The sequence below is a fragment of the Peromyscus eremicus genome, chromosome 6, assembly GCF_949786415.1.
Source record: "Peromyscus eremicus chromosome 6, PerEre_H2_v1, whole genome shotgun sequence".
Lineage (NCBI taxonomy): Eukaryota > Metazoa > Chordata > Mammalia > Rodentia > Cricetidae > Peromyscus > Peromyscus eremicus.
Genome location: NC_081421.1, coordinates 57481767 through 57505154, shown reverse-complemented (window position 1 = coordinate 57505154; position 23388 = coordinate 57481767). Strand labels below are relative to the sequence as shown.

The 23388-nt window shown below is 42.6% G+C and overlaps 1 protein-coding gene across 1 annotated transcript in view; it reads right to left on the bottom strand.

The window, feature by feature from the left end:
- The window catches only part of Dchs2 (dachsous cadherin-related 2), a 216061-nt gene that overhangs the window by 105032 nt on the left and 87641 nt on the right, over positions 1–23388 (bottom strand). Inside the window, exon 2 of the mRNA XM_059265537.1 lies at positions 9637–9828. Within this exon, the coding sequence (XP_059121520.1) occupies positions 9637–9828 (192 nt within the window). The remainder of the gene's footprint in view (positions 1–9636; positions 9829–23388) is intronic.

The window sequence follows — 23388 nt, the reverse complement described above, 5'->3', positions numbered from 1 at the left end:
GTTGTCCTCTTACCACACAATTACCATGGTACACATACACATTCCATGTGTACATATAAATAATAATAATAATAATAATAATAAATAATAATAATAATTTTAACTGTGGTATAGAAAGCCTTAGGGCATATCTTTATTTGCTAATATTTTTAAATGTATTTATTTTACAAATAATATATTTATACTGAAAATATCACAAAAAGAGACTTAGCAGAGTAAAATTCAAAGCTGTGATGCTTTTTACCCAAGTCCCCGGGAGGCACATGACTAATGGCATCACTGAAGTGCTGATCAAATTAGGTTTCACAAAGAGATAGGTAGGTTAGCAAAGAAGTGGATCTTTAAAATTATGTAAAAGGCTCTTTGATTTAAAAAAAACGTGAAAATGCCAGGCAGTGGTGACACACACCTTAAATCCCAGCACTCGGGGGGTGGAGGGGCAGAGGCAGGTGGATATCTGGGAGTTCTAGGCCAGCCTGGTCTACAGAGTGAGTTCCAGAACATCTAGGCCTCATAGAGAAAACTTGTCTTGAAAACCAAACAAACAAAAAAAAAATTGTGAAAATGGCAAATTCACCAAATCAGTTCTTTGCCTCAAGAGCCTCTTTCTGGGATATTCCAAAGTGAAATCATCAGTGACTCATGGACAGAGGTGTGCTCTGTGGGGTAGCTAAACAGTGGATTCCTGCATCCTATGCTAAGAGGAAGAAATTTATATGCTGAGCTTAACAAAGGAGGCCATGGCAAACCGAAGTGTCCTTGGCTTTCCTCAAGACTATAAACATATCCAACATCCACGAAGATGAAGTTCATGTGTCAGTCTTACAGAACGTTTTTTTGTCTTGAGATGAAGTTGGACCCAGATGGCTGCAGTCATGCTAACCTGTGAGCTTGCACTCACTCTTTCTGAATCATAGAACTCTCTTTGGAAGGAGCATGCTAGGAAATCAGCCTCCCACAGGGAACAGCAACAGGAAAGCAAATCTAAGCATAATTGCTTCACTTCCTAAGGCTCTGAAACAGTATGTTGTGGGGTGTTTAACCACCAACCCCATAGTTACCCAGAGTTTTCTTTAGTGAGAGCAGCAGGAAATATTAGATAGAAGGATTTAGAATGTGGAAATAAATGGACAGAAAATACAGGATAGCCTCAAGAGGGCCTGGAATCTATTCCAACGGGCCCTGACTGTCTCTGCCCTAAGGTATTTATAGAAATGCCAAGGGAAGAGCAAAAGACCTCCTCCCTCAGCACAGCCAAGTGCAGACCATCTCAGACACCTGCACTCAGGCCTGTGGTCCAATCATCCTCTATGCAGACCTGCTGGGTAAGCCATGAGGAACCCGAAAACGGGCTCACAGTATATTGTCTGGCTCATCTCATAATGCCAATCAGAAGAGACTCTGAAGCAGAACACTCACCAGAGTGCTTCTAGATTCCTGGCAATTTCAAACTGTATTATCTTAAGGTTCAAACTTGAGGAAAAATTGCTTACACAGCAGCATGTACTTAATTCATTCCCTAAATCCATGCATTGGTATTTCTCAATTTTTATCTCAGACTTCCATAAATAAGTCATGGATCACTTCAATTAATTTTGACCATTTCACTTTTAAAGTTATGGTAAGAAATGCCTGAGCAATCTACCTGAATGTCAATCCCTTCAAGTTATGCTGGGGAAAGTCCATGTCCTTTTAAAAAGCTCTAAGCTTGCAAACATCCACCGTGGGAGGCCCAGAAGGCTGCCTGAGGCAGTCAGCACACATGGAAATTTTTCTTCCATTATTTCTACTCTGTCAGTTTTCTACTTTCTGTTCTCTTTGCTCTTGCATCATGGGACTCCTAAGCAGTAGAATATTAATATCTGCCCTCCACAACTCTTAACTCAGTGAGCGGTGCTTTGCATCTTCGTGCACTAAGGCAGAGCATTTCAGTCTATATTTCATGGGCAGAGGTGAAGAGAAATGAGTGTCCATCTTGCTAAAGAAAGGTTGGTAAGCTGGGTATCACAAAAGCTAAGCAAGGCAGCATTCAAAGGATATTTTCAGATCAACTGAGAGGCCAAGTAAAATAGAAATGAACAGACCGAGAACCCAGGATGTGGCACAGCTATAATTGTTCTGATAACACCAGTTTTCGGAGAAAGGTAGGGGGGAGAGAATGAAGAGAGAAAGTTGACAAATGAGAAGTAGAAACAGCTCTTTGAAATCTATTTGCTACGGCATAGACAGAAAAGTAGATGGTTTTCTAAGAAGGTGTATGAAATGAAAAGAAGTGTGGTTTCGGAGGGAGAGGTTGCTGTTATGCTGGGTTTGCTATGGGAGTCATATAAAAGGATTTGAGAAATTCAACTATATAAGAAGAAGAAAAGGTCACTATAGGGATGACATTCTAGAGCAGGCTGGGGTGCATGGACCCTAAGACTCGGCGGGATTGTCTCTGATGCAAACAGTGTGATTTGCTAACAGAGCACAAAGCTGATAACCAGATAAGGAAGGAGATGGGTAGCAGGAAGGAAAAGAAGTTCCCCTCAAATATGAGTGTTCTTTTTTTTTTTAAGAGCAGAAAAAGCAGAGTTCAGACAGAGCTGGGATTTTACCAGAGAGTTCCTAGGGAAGGGAATTTGCATCCGAGTGACTTTAATGATATGTAATACTTCAGTGATCTTACCAAAGAGGAATTCCTGTGTGCATGGGATTCCTGTGAGCTAAGTGACACAGGAGATAAAAATGCTTATCAGAAGGTAGTGTGCTGAGAATCAACATTTCAGAGGAAGCGATGATCCTTGCAAATGAGAAAGTCACCATGGAGGAGCCGGGGTTGGATGGCTCTGCTGAAAACCTTGAAAATCTGGTAAGGAGTGTTGGCTGCTAGAATTAGGATGTTGAAAGTCCCTTCAGTGACCGTGTGTTCAAAGCTTAGTCCCCAGGGTGGTGCTGTTGGGAGGTGATGTGGGGCTTCAGATCGTGGGGCTTGCTGGAGGTCCTTAGGCCTCTGGGGGTGTGTTTTTGAATGGGAATTGTAGAATGCTGGCTTATTTCTCTTCGTTTTCCCTAGCATGAGGGGAAACATGTACTACCACCATGAGTTTTTCATCCTTCCAGAAGTCCAAAGAATAGGGCCACTCTAACAGACTTGAACCTTCCAACCATGAGCTAAAATAAAACTTCTCTCTTTAAAAGCTAATAATCTTTGATGTTTTGTTGTAGTGAAAGGGAAGCTGATTATCAAAGTGACAGGCATGAAGACTCCGAGATGAGCCGGGTACAGAAGTCTTAAGTGACTGGGAGTTTGAAACAGGACAGTGACCAACAGGGACATCTGCACTGCATTTGTGAGAGCTAGGTTATGTTCTAAGTTTTCATTAATGTACCTAAGAGAGTCATAAAACAAAAATGCCTCTAACCTGTAAGCCCCTTGCCCAAGGACAGATACTTCCTGAAGTGTGGGAGGCTGTTGTTTATGGAAGATAACAATCCATGTTTTCACTCCCCTAAACAAGTTTGTTTGATCCAACTGCACTGGGTGTGCTTTATCAAGCACATGTCGGCAGAAGGTACATAGGCAGGAAGTACTTCAAGATGTATGCTTGCCCTTGATTGGATCTGGTTGGAAATACACAGCCTTATGGGTTTGCCTTTATGAGCCTCTGTCAAACGTGACTTGTCACCATTTTCTGGGAACCCCAGAATGGACCCAGCCAGAGTCCATCATCTTGGCCAAAACTTAATTAAAGCTTGCTTCAAACTTGGCTCAAAAACTGTGGTAGTGGTCTTATTCTCACCAGGTGGCATTAACATATTCTTGAAACAGGAGGCTCAGGACTGAATTAATTTTCAATGGAGAAAGGAATAGAAATGGCTTTAGAAGTTGTAGTGGTTTGAGTGGGCCCCCATTGGCTAATATGTCTGAATACTTGGTTCCCAGTTGATGGAACCATTTGGGAAGGATTAGGAGGTGTGGCCTTGAAGAAGCATGTTACTGAGGTTGGGCTTTGAGGCTTCAAAAGACTCCTGCCATTCCCAGTTAGCTATCTGGTCCTGGTGCTTATGGATGGAGATGTGAGCTCTCAGCTACCCACCCAGCACCATGCCTGATGCCTGTTTCCAAGTTCTCTGCCACAATGATCATGGACTCTAACCTCTGAAACCATGAACCCAAATTAAACACTTTCTTCAATAAACTGCCTTGGTCATTTTTTTTTCATGGCAATAGAGAAGTAACTAGGACAGAAAGGCAGCCATCTTACAACCTTAGGACTGCAATTACTGCAGTTCCTGGCCTTACTGAGTAGGAAGGATCAGTATCTCTAGGACTACAGGCTATTTCCCATCATAGGGAGAAAATAACAGAACAACCAAGTGGAGTCTATGAAGAATTTGCTGGGTGACAGCAAATAAATTTAAAGAGTGAAATAGTGACTGGGACACTGATTCCAATTAACAGCTGAAATGAACAGGTGGGATAAGAAGGGGAGTAATCATGATGGGGAAGCTTCATCTCTGAGAGATGAGAATAAAGAGGAATGGTGTTAAGGCATGTCAAATTTAATCCTTGAATGAGTGGCTGGAAGGACATTTTAGGTTTGGCCCTTAGCTGGAACACTGGGTAACTGCACCATCCTCATATAAGTCAATTAGTAATCAGTGAAACGAAAGACTAGAATGAGAAGTTGAATATGAGGCTGGGGCAATGGTCCAGTGTTCTCTGATGTCACCTGAACTCACATGCACACACACACACACATACACACACACACACACACACACACACACACACACACACAATTTAAAATGACAATTGAACACTTTTTAGGCAATAGGATAAAATAACATAAGCCACTAGAATGTAAATAGATACACTCCTTTATTCAGAAAGCTTGTTTGCGATTCCGCCTGCATTCCATACTCCATGGATCCCAACTCTAATAGCCAGCTCTTATCATGAAGACACAGAGTGGTGAGGGGCTAAGTCAGTTTACTCTCTAGAGTGCCTGTCAAAAACCTTTATTAAGTCTTGAGTAGGAAGATGAAGTAGAAATCTATTTTTGTTTTCCAGACACATATTTCAGTTATAGAATTCCAGATGCAACAAAAGTGGCCAGAGAATGATAAATGCATACCAAAAAAATGAGAGCTTTGTTTGTGAGAATGGATCGGAAAAAGAAACACAAAGCTTAGACAGAAGGATGGTATAATTAAATTGTAGAGCTTAATTTTAGATAATAACTTGACTGCCAATCCAATTAATTGGTTCCATTCTATAATTCCATAGCATCCTCTGCGTGTGAGATAAACAGCAATCACTGCAGCCACAAAAATAGGATATGTTAGATGTGGTGTCAGTAGAGAAGGAGAACTGACTGGACTAGAAAATGTATGTTGACAGTCATCACCAAGATAAATAGAGCAGGAGAGAAGATGCACAGAACGTCCAGGGTGCTTTATAAGAAAAATTATTCTATCAATAGATAAAATCCTCTTAAGAACCACCTGAAAATGGATTTTCAGCAATTTTCTACCAAGGACACACAGGTCATTTATTAGAAAGAGAAAGAATCTGAGGGAAACCACAAATTGTCAGACTGACTCTAAATAACAAAAGGACCTATGCCAAGGCTCAGTTTATTGTTTTAAATAAACATGTTATGGTCAGAATCCCCACAGCTTGAACCCAAGATACTTTACCTGATTTAATTATTCTATGAATGTAGTCTAGATTATTTTTAGGGGCTAGCTATTTAGTCATTACCAATTTTTATCTTCATCTGTACCAACATTTTTAATGACATAATTCTGAGCAATCTATGAGTGTGTGTGTGCACACGCACGCGCGCGCAAGCACATGTGTGTACATACAGGCAGGCACTCATATACTGTACCTATAATGCTGAGGGCTGGGGTGATCCAAAGCTTTCCCTGAGGTCCTCATATGTGGAGAATAGACAGTTTCTCTTCTAAAAGGAGGAATATGTTTGTCAATGCCAGTAGAGGCCTGGGACTGGGCCGTGGGGTAGCTGCTTATAGCCTGAGAATCCAGCTTTTCCCATCAGTCCCAAGACTATTGTGTGCTAGGTCTCTGATGCACTTGAGATATCATTTGTTTCTTGTGTACAACATCATTTGATGAGTTTTCCCCTGACTTCTCCCATTGTATGAAGTAGTATATGAGATGTTGTACTTCTTAATAAGCTTGCTTACATAAGCCATCAGCTTTCACAAGATCTCCTGATCCCAACAGTACTGTCCTTTATTCTCTGATCTCCTGTCCTTCCCACTTAGGATCCTGTCACTGAAGAAGGACAGACGCCCAGGTCAACCTATGTTGCTTCTTGTGTATGCACTCTGAAGCACACATGAGAAATGTTGTGGGCAGTTTCAGGTCTAAGCAGGGGCAAGATCAGGAAGCTATCAGATGCCTAATAGCTTTGATGAGCTACTCCAACCATGAGATGCTAAAAGGACATAGAGGGCAGAAGCTCTGTGCTCCACACCTTCACCAAGATTAAATGTATCCTTCAATGTTCACTCTGAGACTATGGATTGGTCCTTTTAGGGGACAAATAATTAAATGACAAAACAAGTTGCTTGTGTCATGAACTCAACATTTATAAAATCGGAAAAGGTATCTGGAATAAAGTTGAAGTTTGGGATTCAGTTCTGAGGCATGATGCTCTCTAGGCTGTGGTGATGGTTCAAGGCAATGGACATCCAGTGACTTTTGCTGTGGTGTATGCATCCCCAGCAGAGACATGTCTACCCCTACATAGACTCATGGTTCTTCATCTGGCCACCAAACCTAGGAAGAAGTCAAATTCACCTTGAAGTTCAGTGGCCACTAGATGAGAGCCTGGGAGACACAAGGAACTATTTTCTGGCCATTTCCATGAGAGTACAAGGGACATGTATACTTTTAGGCAGAATACATTAACATGGAGCAATCTATTTACACAGGGGCCTGGGCTTGTATCCAGACTGGACTACCAAATGTCTATCACTCTGTTTAGGCACTATCAATACCTATGGAAGCAAATATTCAGACGACCACCATATTTCTAGACATAGTTTCTCCTTTGAGAAAGAAAGCAGCAATTAGGTGGGGACTGAGATTCCCACTTAAATCTCACACTGTCATGTGGTATTCTGGTGGCCATGGTGCTGAGCCATGGGCTACAACTCTTCTAAGGAGAGGGGAAAGACCTAGAGGGTGACTTCTGTAGTGCCCCAGCCTTCTGGGAATGAATAGTGAGTTAAGAGGCAGATAAAACCGCCTAGGTCCAAGAAGAGAAAACAGAGGCTAGGTAAGGGTGGGGGGGAGAAGTGGCCAAAGGTGACAGACACAAGCAAGACTGTTGGGAGAGAGCATCCTGAAGTCCACTCCCGCAGGAGGTGTACATGATGGTCACAAAGGATGGGACCATGATCACCATTAAACATGTGCTCCTCAGTTCAAGGCAAACAAAGGTGAAGATGACCCTGAGACATCAAGAGCCAGGAAACCTGAGCTGTCATTTGAGACATTATGGATGGTAGTAAATAAATTATGCTAAGTAAAATAAGGGTAGCACAAAAAGATAAGTACCAAGCGATCTTATTTACATGGGAAATATAAAAAGTTATTTCACAAAGTAAGGGTAGGATGCTGTTTACAATATTTGAGAGGAATTTGAGGGATGAGGGTGATGTGATGGGTGTGATCATGGGGTACAAGTTAGAGTCATGTAGAAGGAAACTCTGGTGTATTTTTACACAGCAGGGTGACCACAGACAATGTCAATGTGGCACACTTTCAAAAAGCTAGAAGAAATGTTATGTTTATGGAGGGTAAGTACAGTTAACTTGATTTAAAGATTATACAATGTATATAAGTATTCAAACATTGCATGTTACTTCACTAATAGTCATATTTTTATAATTTATGTTTCAGTTTCTAAAATACATTTAGTTTGAAAGAGTATTAGTAGAAAGACTATTTTAATATCCTAACATAGACCATCCTTTGTAGAATATATATAATTATGATCTAATCACTATATCCACAGATCAGTAAGGATGAGGGGATCGTAGTCACATGCAACAGTGTACATGGTATTCCCAGATAACGTTCAGCAAAGGAAGGAGCACAGAAACACATGGTGTATGCGTCCTTTCAGGTAAAGCTAAAAGCCAGTTTGATGTCAGAGGTGGATAGTGCTCACTCATGAAGTTTAGGGTGGGGCTGAGAGGGGCGGGGACTGGAGTTGTGGGGGGCACAAATTTCAGGGAAAGTTCATGAGAAACTATCATTTCTTCATCTGCTTCCTTGAGAGTGCCCACTTTTCAAATATCCACTGAGCCACACATTTATGATTTGTATATTTTTCTAAATGTATTTTATCTGGCAGCTTAAGAGTTTGTTGTTGATGTTGTTTTGGTTTGGTTTTGTTGTTGTTGTTTTGTTTCATTTTTACATAGGCATAGGAAACAAATCAACAGTTCTTCTGCTGTGCAAAGCTCCATCAATGTGAGTGTCCAAAATGATAATTTGGGCTGGAGAGGTGGCCCAGTGGTCAGGAGTACTTGGCTGCTCTACAAAGGCCCAGCACCCACATGTCTGCTCACAACCATCTGTAGCTCCAGTTCTAGGGAAATCCAATGCACTGTACCCTCTTCTGGCCTCTGCAGGCACCAGACATGCACAAAGTGCACAGACAGACATGTAGACAGAACATCCACATAGACAAAATAAAAAGCAAAAAGTTTAAAAAACTTATAAGGTCATCAATGTATTGAATCTGTCAAATATCAAGGAGTTTATATTCACTATCAAATATATTCAATATAAAATATAAAGGAGTTTATATTCAAAACAGGGAAAAATCAATAGTCACCTTTGGGATCACTTAGAGCATCAACTGGCCATTCTAAAAATTGGAGAGAGGACAAGAGAGAGAGAGAGAGAGAGAGAGAGAGAGAGAGAGAGAGAGAGAGAGAGAGAGAGAGAGGAAGAGAGAGGGAGAGAGAGGGAGAGAATCTTGCCTTTCCTGTATGAATTATTTTCATGGTAATACATGTTGATTTAAGAGCACTAGTGTCGAGGCAGCCCACAGTAAATGCAAAAGAAATAATAGAATTCGGGAAATCAACCAATCTGTTGATAGGAAATGCACAGCCCTAAAGAAACCCGAAACCATTCAGCTCCTGTGTTGGATGCCATTTTACAGGGAACAGTGAAAATAAAGGAGCAAATTCTAGACCCATCCTAGAATACAATCCACCACCATTAGCATGTGGAAAATAACAGGATAAGTGACCTGATTTGTAAAATATCATATGAAGGGTAACGGTAGTGGTCTCACTTTGATGTGGATCCTAACACACCAATTATTAAAAGATATAATTAGATAATCCAAAACTGTTAACATAGTGTGGATATCGGATGCCATATCAAAGACTGATTGATAGTATATGGTAGTTCTGTTTTCTCTGAAGTCATTGTCTGTTAGAAATATTTATAGATGATACAATAACACTTAGTATTAGAGGGAAGTAGTGGTTGTGTGGAACACGGTGAGCTAACTGTCATGTCATTCCCATGCTTCCATGTGTTCACTGTGGCTCGCTTTTGAGAGTGTTTGGTGTTTTATACCAAAAACTTACCCCATCCTTAGCTTTCACCAGCAGGTCAAAGGTGCCAGGATCCCTTTCCCTGTCTATGTCTTGGGACACACAGATGCGACCATCCTGTGAGTCAATCTGGAACACCGGAGGTGCCTCATAGCTTTGGAAGCCATCATAAAGAGAATACTGGACCAAGCCGTAGAGCCCCGCATCTGCGTCAGTGGCTTTTACCTATAAGACAGGAGGAAGGTCAGTGAGGCCATAAACATGTTGGCAATTCTTTGCAGCTAAGTGTAACTTGTGATGCTTGGCACAGCTGATTTGTCCCCAAGGCTGCTCAGAAAGCAGAGCTTGGCTCTCTCCTCTCCAGCTTTCCGCCTGGCCAGTCTTGAGCATTTGTCTTCTTCCTCTGGAGAACTCTCCTTCTCACTTGCTTGGTCCACTCCAATTAAAAGGCTGAGGTCTGAGGTCCTGCATGCTCCTATTTCCTTTCACGATACCTGGGGGATCTTGTCTAGTCACACGGATTTATAAACATTCATATGGCTATAAAAACCTACAAGATGCCAGTTGTTTTCCTCGATATGTCCACCCAGTTTGAAAGCAGCAGCATGAACACAAACAAAAAAAAAAGCAGGAAGTAAGGTGTGTGATTTCTAGAAAACCAACACCGAGACAAAATTCATGCCCTAGAGTGGAGAGAGTCATCTCCCAGGCCAGGTTTATCTTGAAGGGAGGTCCCAGTCAGAGCCCTGCATAGCCATGCTGACTAGGGACTACCCATGCCTCTTTTGTCCAGCAGGTACACAGTGATGTCAGCCACCCCTTGCTCATTAAAGCAGGTGCAGGGACACATAACTGTAGCTGCCCAGGGGAAAGTGCGCTTTGTTCTTATCCTATACATTCCATTTTTGTTACCAGTCTTGTGGCCAGCCCAACTAGAGCTACGAAAATATTTATTTTAACTAACTGTATTACACATACACTAGACACTCCTCACCAAAGGGGATGAAGATCAAAAGCCCATATTGAGTGCCGAAAACACACGGTGCCAAATGTTAAGTTCTATCTTACATGTGCATGACTGTGAGCATGCAATACAATGAGGAATTAACAATAGCCAATAGCCAAGTAGAGAAAACATACACTGGTCAAAGAGATGATGTATCACCCTGGGTAGGAGGAGAACAATCAAGGTTCCATCACAATACTAAGAGTAGCTATTCAAATTTTGTATTTATTCTAGACTTTTCCATTGACATTTTCAGGCCAGTTGACCAGAGGTAAGTGAAACCACAGAAGGAGAAACTACAAATAAAGGGAGAGGCTGTGTGCAATAAATACATGGTGGGTTACATAAAACACTGGAGTCCTAAACCTGCAGGCTTAGTGTAATTTGATTTTTTAACCCAATTAATAGCAACAGTAAACATCTAACAGTACTTACCATAAAAGACACACTTCTTATCAGTAGGATATAAGTGTTCATTTGATTCCTTGATTGTCACACTTCCTTTGATTGTCATACTCCATCCCCTAAACATGTTCAGAGACCAGTTCTCCACCAGCCCACCCCTTACAACATACTGCCTTGAGCAGATAACTGGGATGTGACATTGGGATGTTTCGGCAGCATACCTCAGTGTTTTTCACAAGAATTCATTTGGAATCCAAGATGTTGGGAAACATCCTACTTAAAACTCACAGGACAGACTCTGACAAGGGACTAGCTGGCCCTCCATGTCACTGATACCCAGATGCAGATGAGACTGCTTTCTTTTCTTGTCCGAGTCTTTTACATTTATCTTCACATCCTCTGCCTCACACTTTCTGATAAAATTATTCACCCTCTGCTACCAGCTGACGTATTTGTAAGTTACTCTTCCCTAGCTGGATGGAACTAGAAAATCCACAAGTTTCCCTGCTACCAAGGATTCACATCCAAATCCATGTAGTCTGGTTCACACTGACAGCCTTTAATAACTCACTAACCACTGGTTCCCAAAGACAACAAATACATCCTCTAAAGCCATGTGGTCTTCTCAATAATTCTGGCTGCATTAGAAGACAAATTTATCAAAATAAATTCTAAAATCCATTCTCAGCCTTTAATAGCATGTATAACCAAGTATTTTGGCTCATATGAAAGTACATTCCCTGTTTCCACTTTAGGGCTTTTTCTCATGGGGATTTTTGGCAGGGAAAAATATAAAGGATCAAAAGTCAGAAAGAGTACCCATCTCAGTTTGTGTTGATGGCTCAGAATCTGAGCTCAGAAGCATAAAATGAGAGTGTGCATCCCTCTGCTCTTCACTCCCCCCACCCAGAAATGCTTACCTCCTGTTCTAGCAACATACCCTGTTTCCCGGTATAATGAGTCTTGGATGCTTAGAATTAGAACTTTTATGGGGCTTGCAATGCCCAGTACCCATTGACTACTGAAAAAATAAAGAAAGAAGTAGGTAATTTGAAAAACAGAAAGTGAAAAGTACTTCCTTAATGCCTCAGGAGGAAACCTTGATGAGTTAAGAAGCTAGGCCACAGGCTTCTCTAGAGACCCCTGGTGATGTCAAAGCAGGGAGTTGCTGGTCCCAGTACTGGCAAGCTCACAGCCTGAGCAGAATGCTTAGAAGACCAGCAAGCATTGAACCTCTGCATTCACGCCTTGAGCTGATTTCAACACACTCAGACTCCTCCCCACCCCTCGGTGCTGTCTCGCTCACCTCTTTCACACTCGAAATTGATGGGTTTACTTCAAATTTATTCTAACTCATAACTACTCTCATTGAGTTTGATTTTCCACAAATTTAATCGAGACACTAAGGAACTTACAAATTATTCATATGATGCTGAGTGTCCTTCTCCTGTGATTAGCTTCCTGGGAGCTAGAGAACTCTTATCACTTTCCTCATATTAATGTCGGGTAAGAAGGAGTCCTTCTCTAGGAATGTGCCCTGCGGACAACTGGAGAAGGTGGCCCTTATGAGTTTGGGCTGAAGGGTCTTGAAAGGAACATATTGCATCTAATTGAAACACGTTTCTTACAGTCTGGTGCTCTCCCTCTCCTCCCTAACTGATGTGCCTCCATTGCCTTGCTGGTTCTGTGATTTTTTCCAGGCCTTTGAATTCTGGAGTAAATGTTTACATATTGGGACTGCTTTTCTTTTCATCCCAAAAGATGTGTTAGTTATCGTGTAGGATCCTGTAAATATGACCTTCTAGGATCAAAGAGCAGCCACCTGGTATGGCAAAATGGGGTTGATTTAAGTATTTGAAGAGGAGACACTTCTCTTGGGTAGTGAACCTTAAACACAGTGACAAGTGTCCTGTGAGAGAAGCAAAAGCAGATCTCAGACACACGAGGTGGTGGTGGTGTGATCACAGAGGGACATGGCTCCAAGTCAGACAGCACCAGATGCAAGGAGATGCAGAAAGCGTCTTCCCAGGCCCCCCTGGAGGAGCAACGCCCTGTCAGAGCCAGGGTTTGTCATCACCAGAACCGTGAGGTGTGACAGCACAGATCTTATTTGTTTATCGATGGCATTGTCTCTCCTAGAATGTGACACTTTCCTCACTTCTTGCTGCATATTCAGGGACCACAGCACTGGTGTCCTGTTCACACAGAGAGAGGAACCATAAATGCATCTTGCATGAAAGAGTGAATCGAATAGTGTCCGTAAGACGCAAACGTGGGGCCAGCAGAGGGATCAGTGGATAAAGGGCCTTGTTGCTAAGCCTGAGCAACTGAGTTTGATTCCCCAGACCCCAGATGGTAGAAAGAGAGAACAACTGTGGCAAGATTCCCTCTGACCTCTATACACAAACCTTGGCATGTATACACACACACACACACACACACACACACACACACACACACACACACAAATGAATAAATAAATAAAATGTTAAAAGAAAATCTAAAAAGAAGCAAGCACAAAGCCAAGTGTAGGTGAGGCAGAGAAAGTGTGTGCTTCAGGCCAGTTGGGCTACGCAGTGAGTTCTAGGCCAGTCTGAGTTGCTTGGCACACAGCCAGACTTTGTCTCAAAAATGAAATAAATTAATTAAATAAACTGAGATGTAAGCATGCTTAAGAATAACTTTCTTTTCTTGACCTATGGGTGGAAATACATAAAATATTTCACAGCACTTATCAACTCTTAATGAGGAACAATTTTTAACTTTAATTATTTCTAACAATGTGTTTATGTGTGTTTGTCTGCACATAGGTGTGTGCAGAAGAATCCAATGCTCACAGAGGCCAGAAGAGGGAGGTCAGAAAACCTGGAGCTGGAGTTTCAGTTGGTTGTGAGCTGCCTGATGTAGATTCTGGGGACTGAATGTGGGTCTCCTATTAGAGAAGAACATGCTCTTAACTATTGAACCATCCCACAAGCTGTCAAGTTTTCATTCCTGAAACAATCTATTAATCATTATAGAGATCACGGATCAAAACCCATAAATTTTTGTTCAAAGCCATCACAATGTTACAATTAAAGTCAGCTTGGCAAAAGACAAAGAAAAATCTCAAGATGTATGGTAGAGACAGGAAACAGGACACAGTTTGTCATGCTTTTAAAATGTGTTCTCAAATATGTTGATACTAGCTGTTAGATTGGATAAATTGAATATACACATTGAGGTTACAGGCAAGAAATTATTATGACATGTTTGATTACCTTAAATGTGGAATGAAATTAAGGAACTACTAATTCTACTGCTTATTAATTGTCCTGTGTCCCACTTTCCCAAACATAACCTAAACAAATGGGTCAAGAGGGTGACTTGTCCTGTGTTGTGCTGCAAGACAGTGAAAACAGCACAGTCTATAAAAAGAGCTGGCAGGCAGATCAATAAACCCAACAGCAAGGCCTACAACAGATCCTGGTAAGACTACATTTTTTTGTACAATTACAAAGGAAACCACTAAAGAATTCAGGGTTATCCACATAATAGTTAGAAAAATTGGCAAAGGACATAGAGGGAAAAAAAATCAAGGTTGATATTATCCTTGTGCTGAAACAAATTCTACACAGATGTTAAGTGCAAATAATGAGATCATTTAAAGCATAAGTGTATATTTGGCTGGGCCGTAACACTGGAAAGAAATATGAAAGTAAGGGGGGATTTCAAAACTAACAAAACAATAGACAAAAATCACAAAGGCAAAAGTCAAAACAATGATTATACATGGAGTATTCTACTGAGATATGCATGTAAAAGCCTAAAGGTAAATTGTGTATGATATCTGCAATGTACATGCACACATATACACATACACACACTGAAAGAAAAACTAAATGTTAGATGATCTGTGGAAATAAATGATTTTGTTTGTATATTAGTGTTTTTCTAACTTTTCAAAACTAAAAATAATTCCATAGAAGCACAACTGTGGAAGAAAAGCTAAGCATGGAAAAATAAACCTAAACACACCAGTACTTGGTAGGCACCTGCCCTCTGTTTATTCAGCCAACACGAGTGCCTCTTCCCAGCACTCATTCCTGAAAAGCCACTGAAGGAGGGATGGGAAGGAGACACAGGTGTTTTTGTGGCTCTGGAGAATGAACCCAGAGCCTCGCATGTGCTAGGCAAGTACTCTCCCACTGAACTAATCTCCGGTAACACTCGTAAGCACACTGGGGCTGGCATGCCAGGAAGAAAGCAGCCCTCATGTAGCAATGCCCCAATGGTCCTTTCATCTTTAGACCGTCCAGGCTGCAGGGAGGACTTCTTCGTCTCCTGCGCTCTAGAACCAAAGACACACATTGGAGAATTCGGGATGTTGTGCTTGTTAGTACTGAACAGGGAGAGAGTTAAAAAGACCCACGCAATGACCATTTCTCCAATCAGAAAGTGATCAGGTTCATTTTCATATGCCTCTATCCAGGTCAAAGGACAGGCCAGAGGGGCAGCTCGGCCAGGCACCTCCCTGAATGCTCAGCCGCTTCCTGATGTCAGATGGGTTGGACATCACAGCAGGAATCCAGAGGGGAGGGTGAGAATGCGTGTTCTGTAGCTCCCTGTGTCACAGCAGACACAGCAGAGGACAAGCACCGCATATTGCTTCCCCATCCCCCCACGCCTTCATATGTGCTTCCAGTGACAGCAGCAGAGCCAGAAGGGTTGGGCCACCTCATGGCGTCACGTGACCCGCTGAAAGCTGAAACTCATTGCCTTCTGCAGGCGCCCTAGCTCAGGACAGAAGGCCATATGTAAGCTATGTAAACATTACCATTTCCACAGAAAATAAAAATGTGAACAGCGCACCATGGCGCCTGCAGGTGTTCTCTCTTGGGGCGTAAGCATGGGAAATGTTCATTTCTCAAATGATATGTTTCTGTACGGTTTTACTGAGATCTTTTCCATTTATAGACCCAAATTAGCTCCTGTGTTCTGTGACTCCTAAGAGCCATCCTCTCCCCACTCTGCCTGCGAAGGAGAGTCTGAAACACCTGTAAGGTCCGCAGAGAAGAGCTGGATTTGGGAAATTTCCCCAAAGGATTCATGTTTACACTTCCCTTTGGGGATAGAGGATCGTAAATCTGAATCATAAGACCTGGGCTTTTAATCCTGCTGCTCCTCCTTGTGTTTTGAGAAGCAAGGGGACACCCCAGGTTTGAGCACAGAGGTCCTAACCCTGAAAGGATGTAGTCCAGAAAAGAAGCGCAGATAGGGCAATTGGAACTCACATAGGATCTGTTGGCTCAAAAAGTCCCAATGCAAAGCGCCATGGCGAGGGAGACCAAGTGAGTGCATGGGCAATACATGCTTCAGGGCTGCAGGGGCGACTCCAGCCTTCTAGCACACAGCTAAGAGCTCCAGGTCTCACATCTGTTTGGAAACTTGGGCTCACTTTAGCAGTTCCACTTTCTTGGAAGACAAACCTGTCCCAGACAGAAAAGGGCATGGCCGTCTGGGCTGCACAGCTTTGCCTCCACCCCCAACTTCCGCAGACCTGTGTCGTCATTATAAATGCACTATTTGTGATATTTCTATTGCATTTCTGCTTATGAAGAGATACAGGGGAACATTCTCGGTTGTCAGGGAAAGCCAACTACTGCTTCTGCTGAGTGACAGGGCAGGTTCCAATGAGCAGAAAACAAGGCCTGTGTCAGTTTTAACTCACATGCACGATTTTTTCAATCTGCTTCCAGTAACTATGTTCTTCTTGATTTCACCTCATTATTTTATTCCAACTTTTCCCTCCATACCTTCCTTTCTTTTTTGCTTCCTTCCTTCCTCCTTTCCTTTCTTTTTTCTTTGGACAGGATCTTACTATGTAGCTCTGGCTGGCCTGGAACTCACTCACTATGTAGACAAGGCTGGCCTCAAACAAACTATCCACCGCCTGCCTTTGCCTCCTTAGTGCTGTTCTCATTATTCCTTTAATTTTACTTTCATCTTACTGAATGTTGTATAGTTTTGCTAATGGCTTCATATGATTTTGAGAATAGGCAAAGTATAAAATGTATCATCCTAGCAAATATTCAATAGAAATGGATATCACACTCTGCCTTAGTTACTGCTGTGTTGCTGTGAGGAAACACCATGACCATAGCAACTTACAAAAAGAAATATTTAATTGGGGGCTTGCTTACAGTTTCAGAGGGCTAGTCCATGATCATCACAGTGAGGAGATGGCAGCAGGCAGACACACATGGTGCTGGAGAAGTAGCTGAAAGCTTACATCTGATTCAAAAGTTGCAGGCAGGGAGACAGAGATTGGGCCTGGCATAAGCTTTTGAAACCTCAAAGTTCACTCCCAGTGACACACCTCCTCCCAAAGCCACACCTCCTAGTCCTTCCCAAACAGTTCCACTAACTGAGAACCAAGCACTGAAACACAGGAGCCTACAGGCACTATTCTCATTTAAACCACCACACACTCACAAAAGCATTATGACTAATGGCCAACTAAGGAAAGGACACCGAGGAGACGTTTAGGTGCAAAGAGATCCCATGTGTTACTCTATATGTTTTTCTAAGATAAACTATGTGCAAAGCTCTTTCTTGCAAGCTAGACCCTCTACGTATTACCTGGAATCCCACTTGTATGGGTATCTAGCTCATTTCATGACATTTCCAGTCAACAGCAAGTCATGGAACTTTCGGTTGAGGGGAAAGGAGCTTCATATCTCAGTACATATTTAGGTGAGACAAAGACAATATGAAGAGGATGAAATAGTCTTTTCCTACGATGGCTGTTTTAGATCCATCATCTCTTAGTGTCAAGCTCATAGTGTCTTCTACATCCCACTGCCATCGGTGATTCTCAAAAGCTGATTGTGTCTAAAATACCCTTTAAGCCAAAAAGCAGCATTTTCCTGCCATGGGGGTGTTGGTCAGCTTTCCAGTACTGTGACAAAAATAAGCACCAGAAAGGACTTAGAAGGAAATATTTATTTTGCCACATGGTGTCTGAGGTCTCAGTCCCTCATGACTTGTCCTTGTCACTTTGGGCCCCTGATATGGCTGAACATGGCAGAAGAGAGTCTGTGGAGAAGAGCAACGGTGGGTGGAAGGACTAGGGAAGCAATAAAAGGATGCTGCTCTTTGGATGAAGGTGAAAAGGCAGGGACTCCACAGCAACGAGAATGAAAGTATGCCCACTAGGTAGGCAGATATCTGACCCAGTCACTCTTCTTCATGGAGAAATGTCTGGGTTTTAAGTGAGATTATGTATGTTAATGACACCATACGTTGTTCAGATTGCACAGCACACATTTGTCACACAGTGCTCATAATCACTGATTTAAACATGGAAGTTCTTGACTCTTGCTGAGCGGTGTCTCCCTTGAGAATCTTTTGGGCCTCCTGTGTACCCCAAGGAAGGTAGATGCTTCTAGAATGTCTCTGCACACAGCCTCTGTGCTCTGTCCTACCTCAAGGCTCTGGGTCCTCTAAACACCATCTAAGATACCCTCAAAGAGGCCACCCACTTGTTTTCTTGTCCCCTGGCAGTCCCCTCCATCACGTCTGCATCTTCGCCCACCATGGTGGTTAACCCCACAAGGACATCTGTCCATTTCTCTCACGGCTGATGCCCACTGTCCAGCACTGCACCTGGTCCTGCATAAGCAGGAAGTGCAGACCTCACTCCAGCGGGAATGGTTTTCTTCCTGTTGGGTACCTTTCTTTGTAAACTAAGGTACTCAATGAAAGAAGAGCTGGGCAGCTTCTCCTACCAGTAGAGTTGGCTCTAACCATTACACAGAAACGTGGGAGTGGTTCTCTTGGAAAGCAGTCAAACATCCTAAGCAAGGGAATACAGAAAAGGAGGCAAGTGAGAAGGTGAACTGGAGGACAGAGGACTTGTGATCCTGAGAGTTCCTCACTGAGGACCTGAAGGAGCTCAGAGGCAGGAAGCGCTGTGTGGGTTGACCAAGCTTCCTGTGTGAGGAGCGTGGCAACACTTTCTGTGTGCCTCACTAGGTTTTCAAGAGGAGAGTTTCTCTGAGCATCTTATAGGCTGGAAAGTTGGGGTGAGGCACACAGGTGTTCTTTCTGTGGTTCTGCCACAGTCTGGCGAGGAGAAGAAGATGAGCATAGCCAACTGGGGCCTTTCTGGGAATTTCTTTTCAGATCCACTCCACTTTAAATTGTTGAGTTCATTTTCAAATATGAATTCCGTGCCCGCCTCTCTATCCTTTCCTCCGTGTCAAAGGCATTGGCTGGCATAAATTATAAAGACAATAAATGAGAAAGAAAGAGTGGGGAGGCAGGGAGGAGCTGCGGAAGGAAGAGAGAGTACAGGGAGAGGAGAAATGGGGGAGAGAGGGATTCCTGCAGTCTGACAAGTGGTTCAGTTCTACTCCAGTGAAAGCACATCCCAGTGCATCCCAGGCCTACAAGGACCTTCTAATTCAGGGAGAGGTATTAGCAGCCCATTGGGCCACCAATCTGAAGCATGTTCTCCCATCTGCTTTTACTGTAATCATAATGGCACTGTAACTCCTATTTCTTAGTGCTTGACACCGCTCAAGCGGCTGGGAACTCAGGAGAGAAGAGCACTTTTGCAGACCTGGTGCTTACACACTTCTGGACTCAAGGTTTGCACAGTGTCCCTAAGCCCTCTTTGCAGTCTTTTTCCTCCTAGTCCTTTAAAGGCTAGTTAGTGTTCCCTCCAAAATGCAAAACCCACTTCCCCCCACATCCCCACTCCAGGCTTTGCCTCAAGCACTTGTCTCTGCATGAAATTTCCTCCCTGCTCCACTTCAGTCTGATTAACTGTTACCCGTAATTCACTTCTGTGAATAAAAAGACCTCGTGCAGCTTGCCTCGCTAAGCTGTCCCTCGTGCGTCCTCAGCTGGAGGAATCTTCCCGTCTTTTGAATTTTCTAATTACTTTCCTGTAGTATTCTAATACTGACTCTTCTGTATTTGATTTATTTATGTCTCACAAACCTTGCTGCTTGGTGAAATGGACATCCTTGAGGGAAGGGGGGAGTAAGAGCCGCGACTCCGTACCTCCATGAGGAACGGAGGAGATGGAGAAGGGTCCAACAGTAGAAAAGGGCCCACAACACTGAGAAGTACAATGTACAGCAAAGTGGGACACTGGAATGTCCATAAAAGTTGAAATAGGGAGAGAACATAAATAGTTCCATGAATGAGTATTTATTAAGCCAAAGTCCTACATATCTTTCAAATCCTACTTAATCCACACATACCATTTGGGCTAGGGCTTAATGACTGATTATTTTTCTCTATTTCTGTTCTCACTTCTTTTATAAATTGAGCCAAAAGTTTGAAATAAAGTTATTATAGGTCTAGGATACACATTCTACAGCCAAGAAGAAACCCCACCCGATTGTGTTTTCTGAGACTGACCCAATTTAGGAAATGGGCTCAGTTTAAATAAAATATTACATCATTCAAATATAAAGCCACTTATGCATCTTACTAAATTGTTTTCTTTTTCCATAAAACTATGACGCCCCTTCAGTTTCCAGACAGTATCTTCTTGTTTCTAGACAATGTTCCTCCTTCACGGCCTCTTTAAGCTCTTCTGCCCTTTAAGCATGGTCAATGCCTAATAGTGAGAAAATTTTTCCCATACTGCAGTTAACTCTTCCAAAGACATATTTCATTTTTCATTAGTAGTTTTGCTTTTAAAATACCATTCCCCTAACCCATATTTTGCAGTTATCAATTCCGAAGCACGACTTCTCACAGCAACAGCTTCTCAAAATGAGGGGATGACAAAGGTGACTGTCTTTTCTTCCGTTCTCCCCAGCCCCTGGAAATGAGTAATGGAAACTTGGCACATCACCTCAGGAGGTCGGCTCATATCTGCCTCGGACAGAACAGAACTGTATAGAAAGAAAGAACTAGTGCGAGAAGAGATAAAGGGTAGAAAAGGAAGTGCTTATGAGTGGCTAAGGTCTGAGATGAAGAAGAGGAGAGGGTGGGTACCAAAGCAGACACACTTCAGTTTTCTTCAAGAAGAAATCCCATCAGAAACGGTATTATCTGCTGCCCTTTCTTTAAAGAGTCTGAAGTGTATGTCTGCATTGGGTCTGAGACTAGGATCAATGACATCTGATTTGATTTAAATTTCATTTGAATAAACAATCTACATGTGCACTGAAAGAATAGGGTCTCAGACAGGATTTTTGAATCCTAAGTCAGTCATTTGTAAATTGTGTCAAATGAGGCTAATTGTCACTTCTCGGGGTTGCTGGGAAGATTTAAGAAAATGATGTAGAGAAATAGTCGATGCCTGATCTATAATAAGTGCCTGATAAACTCAGTGATGATCACTAGTTCTCAGTTTCCTTCCCACCATCCTTTGACCATCAAATAGTGGTTCTATTGTCATGCAATGTGCTTCCAGAATGTTCCTCCACACATCACTGTCGGAGTTGGAGTGAGGCATGTCTCCATGTACTGACAAGGCAGAGTGACTTCAAAAATTTGTGGACGATTTTTGGAAAGTAAAGGTTACAGGGTTCTCATTTTTACAATACTGTTTCCAGGACAGCGGCACACTGATCATTCTTATTCCAGTAAGACCCAGAAGGATCCTTCCCCAGCCCTGACTGCCAGCTCGTCATAACATCATACTAATTCAGTGTGTAAAGAAGTACAGTTCTCCAGTCCTCCTCTGATCTAAGATGTGAGCTTAATTATGCACACCCCAAACTCATTGAATTCTTCTGCTAAACAAAAAGCCTTCAGCACAGGTCTGTCCATCTCAGACTGCAGGCCACAGATTTAAAGGGACAGGGTCTCCTTTTACATGATGAAATACATCGGCAAGACTGTGCTTTCCACTTGAATCTACTTCCTGCTAGATGAGATGGACGGGGAATAGGAAACACATGTATGGACATGAGTCCTCAGTGTATCTGCCTTTTGGGAGGACTAGAAACAGAAACAGAGCTGTAAATAGACTGTCATGCCTGAGAGCAACCTCCATTTTCCATTCTGAATTGATTTTAAATATGGTATCATTCCCAGAACAGTTAAGCACAGTTCAGCTTTTACCTACCCATCCTTCCCCCACTTTGATTTTAATCATTCCTTTAAATCAGATGGCATGCAAGATTCTAACATTGGAATCTGCCAAAAAATAAAAATTAAAAAAAAAACGTCATAAGCACAAATCTGTTAATAGTTAGTGACAGTTTATATGGGTACATATTTTAAGTACTTCATATTTGGCCAAAAAAAAAAAAATGGAGACAGTACATTATGTGAAAGACGCTTCATTGCTGACCTGACAATGATGTGTCGAGGTGTGGTCCAGATCTAGAGACCCACAGATCGTGACAGTAGAAAGAACTGGAACTGTGGCGGGTGGAGGCAGGAAGGTGGGGTGGAAAACGAGCCCTGCAAACAAGCCGTTTTCATGGAGCCCTTCTGTTTGTAAATAAACACATTTTGTTTTGGTTTGGAGTTGCTATTTTTAAGACCCCGTGGAGATAAAAATCGTATTTGATGAGGAACAGGGTTTCATCATGAGGTGAAAACACAATGCCAGCAGAGGGAGTTGGTGACAAGGAGATCCATATCCCAGAGCTGACTCCATCAGTAATGGCAGCCTTCGGTGGCTGTGCAGCCTACGAAGTCAACTCCAGCTGTGCCCCGAACGTTCTGCTGAGGTTTCCATAGCTCCAAGCTGTTTCCACTCAAATGGAGAAACCTAAGGATCCCTCTGGGAGCAAAAGACCAGAAAGGGAATTCCAAGCCGCTGTGAATGAATTGTGAGAACACATAAATCCATAGGGCATTTCGCCCTACACAGGCAACCCATGGAGAAACCACCAGCGGGTTTTACTTACAAAACCCAGAAGATCTGCTTTCCAAGTGATGAAGCTTCCAAGACCAGCCCTTATTGTTGGGAGATGGAAGTAGAGCCAAAGTTTTTACGGCGAAAGCCCTGTCTCCAACAATACCAACAAGTCAAGCTCTTCCACTCGCTCCCAATGTGCCAATTAGCAGGATGAGTAACCGTGAAAAGTAGAGGGAAGGGAGTCACTCTGTATGACTACACTGCAAGGAGGTACAAAAAAGTTTGTCCTGTGTGACTTCTAGATCTGTCTTCAGGGTACTAACATGAGCTCTCACAGAAAACAAGAAGGATGTGCAATTCAAGCGGCCCTGGTCTAGGTGTGATCTTGATGGTGATCTCAGCTCCGTCTAGAAGGTGGGTGTGAAGGAACAAGGTGGCTTTTAGGGCAGGGCCACTTTTGCTTTGGACAGAGCCTCACCATTAGAGAAAACTGCTCTTATTTTGGGAGTGATCTACCCCATAAGCTTTTGTTTCTCATGGAATCCATCATGAC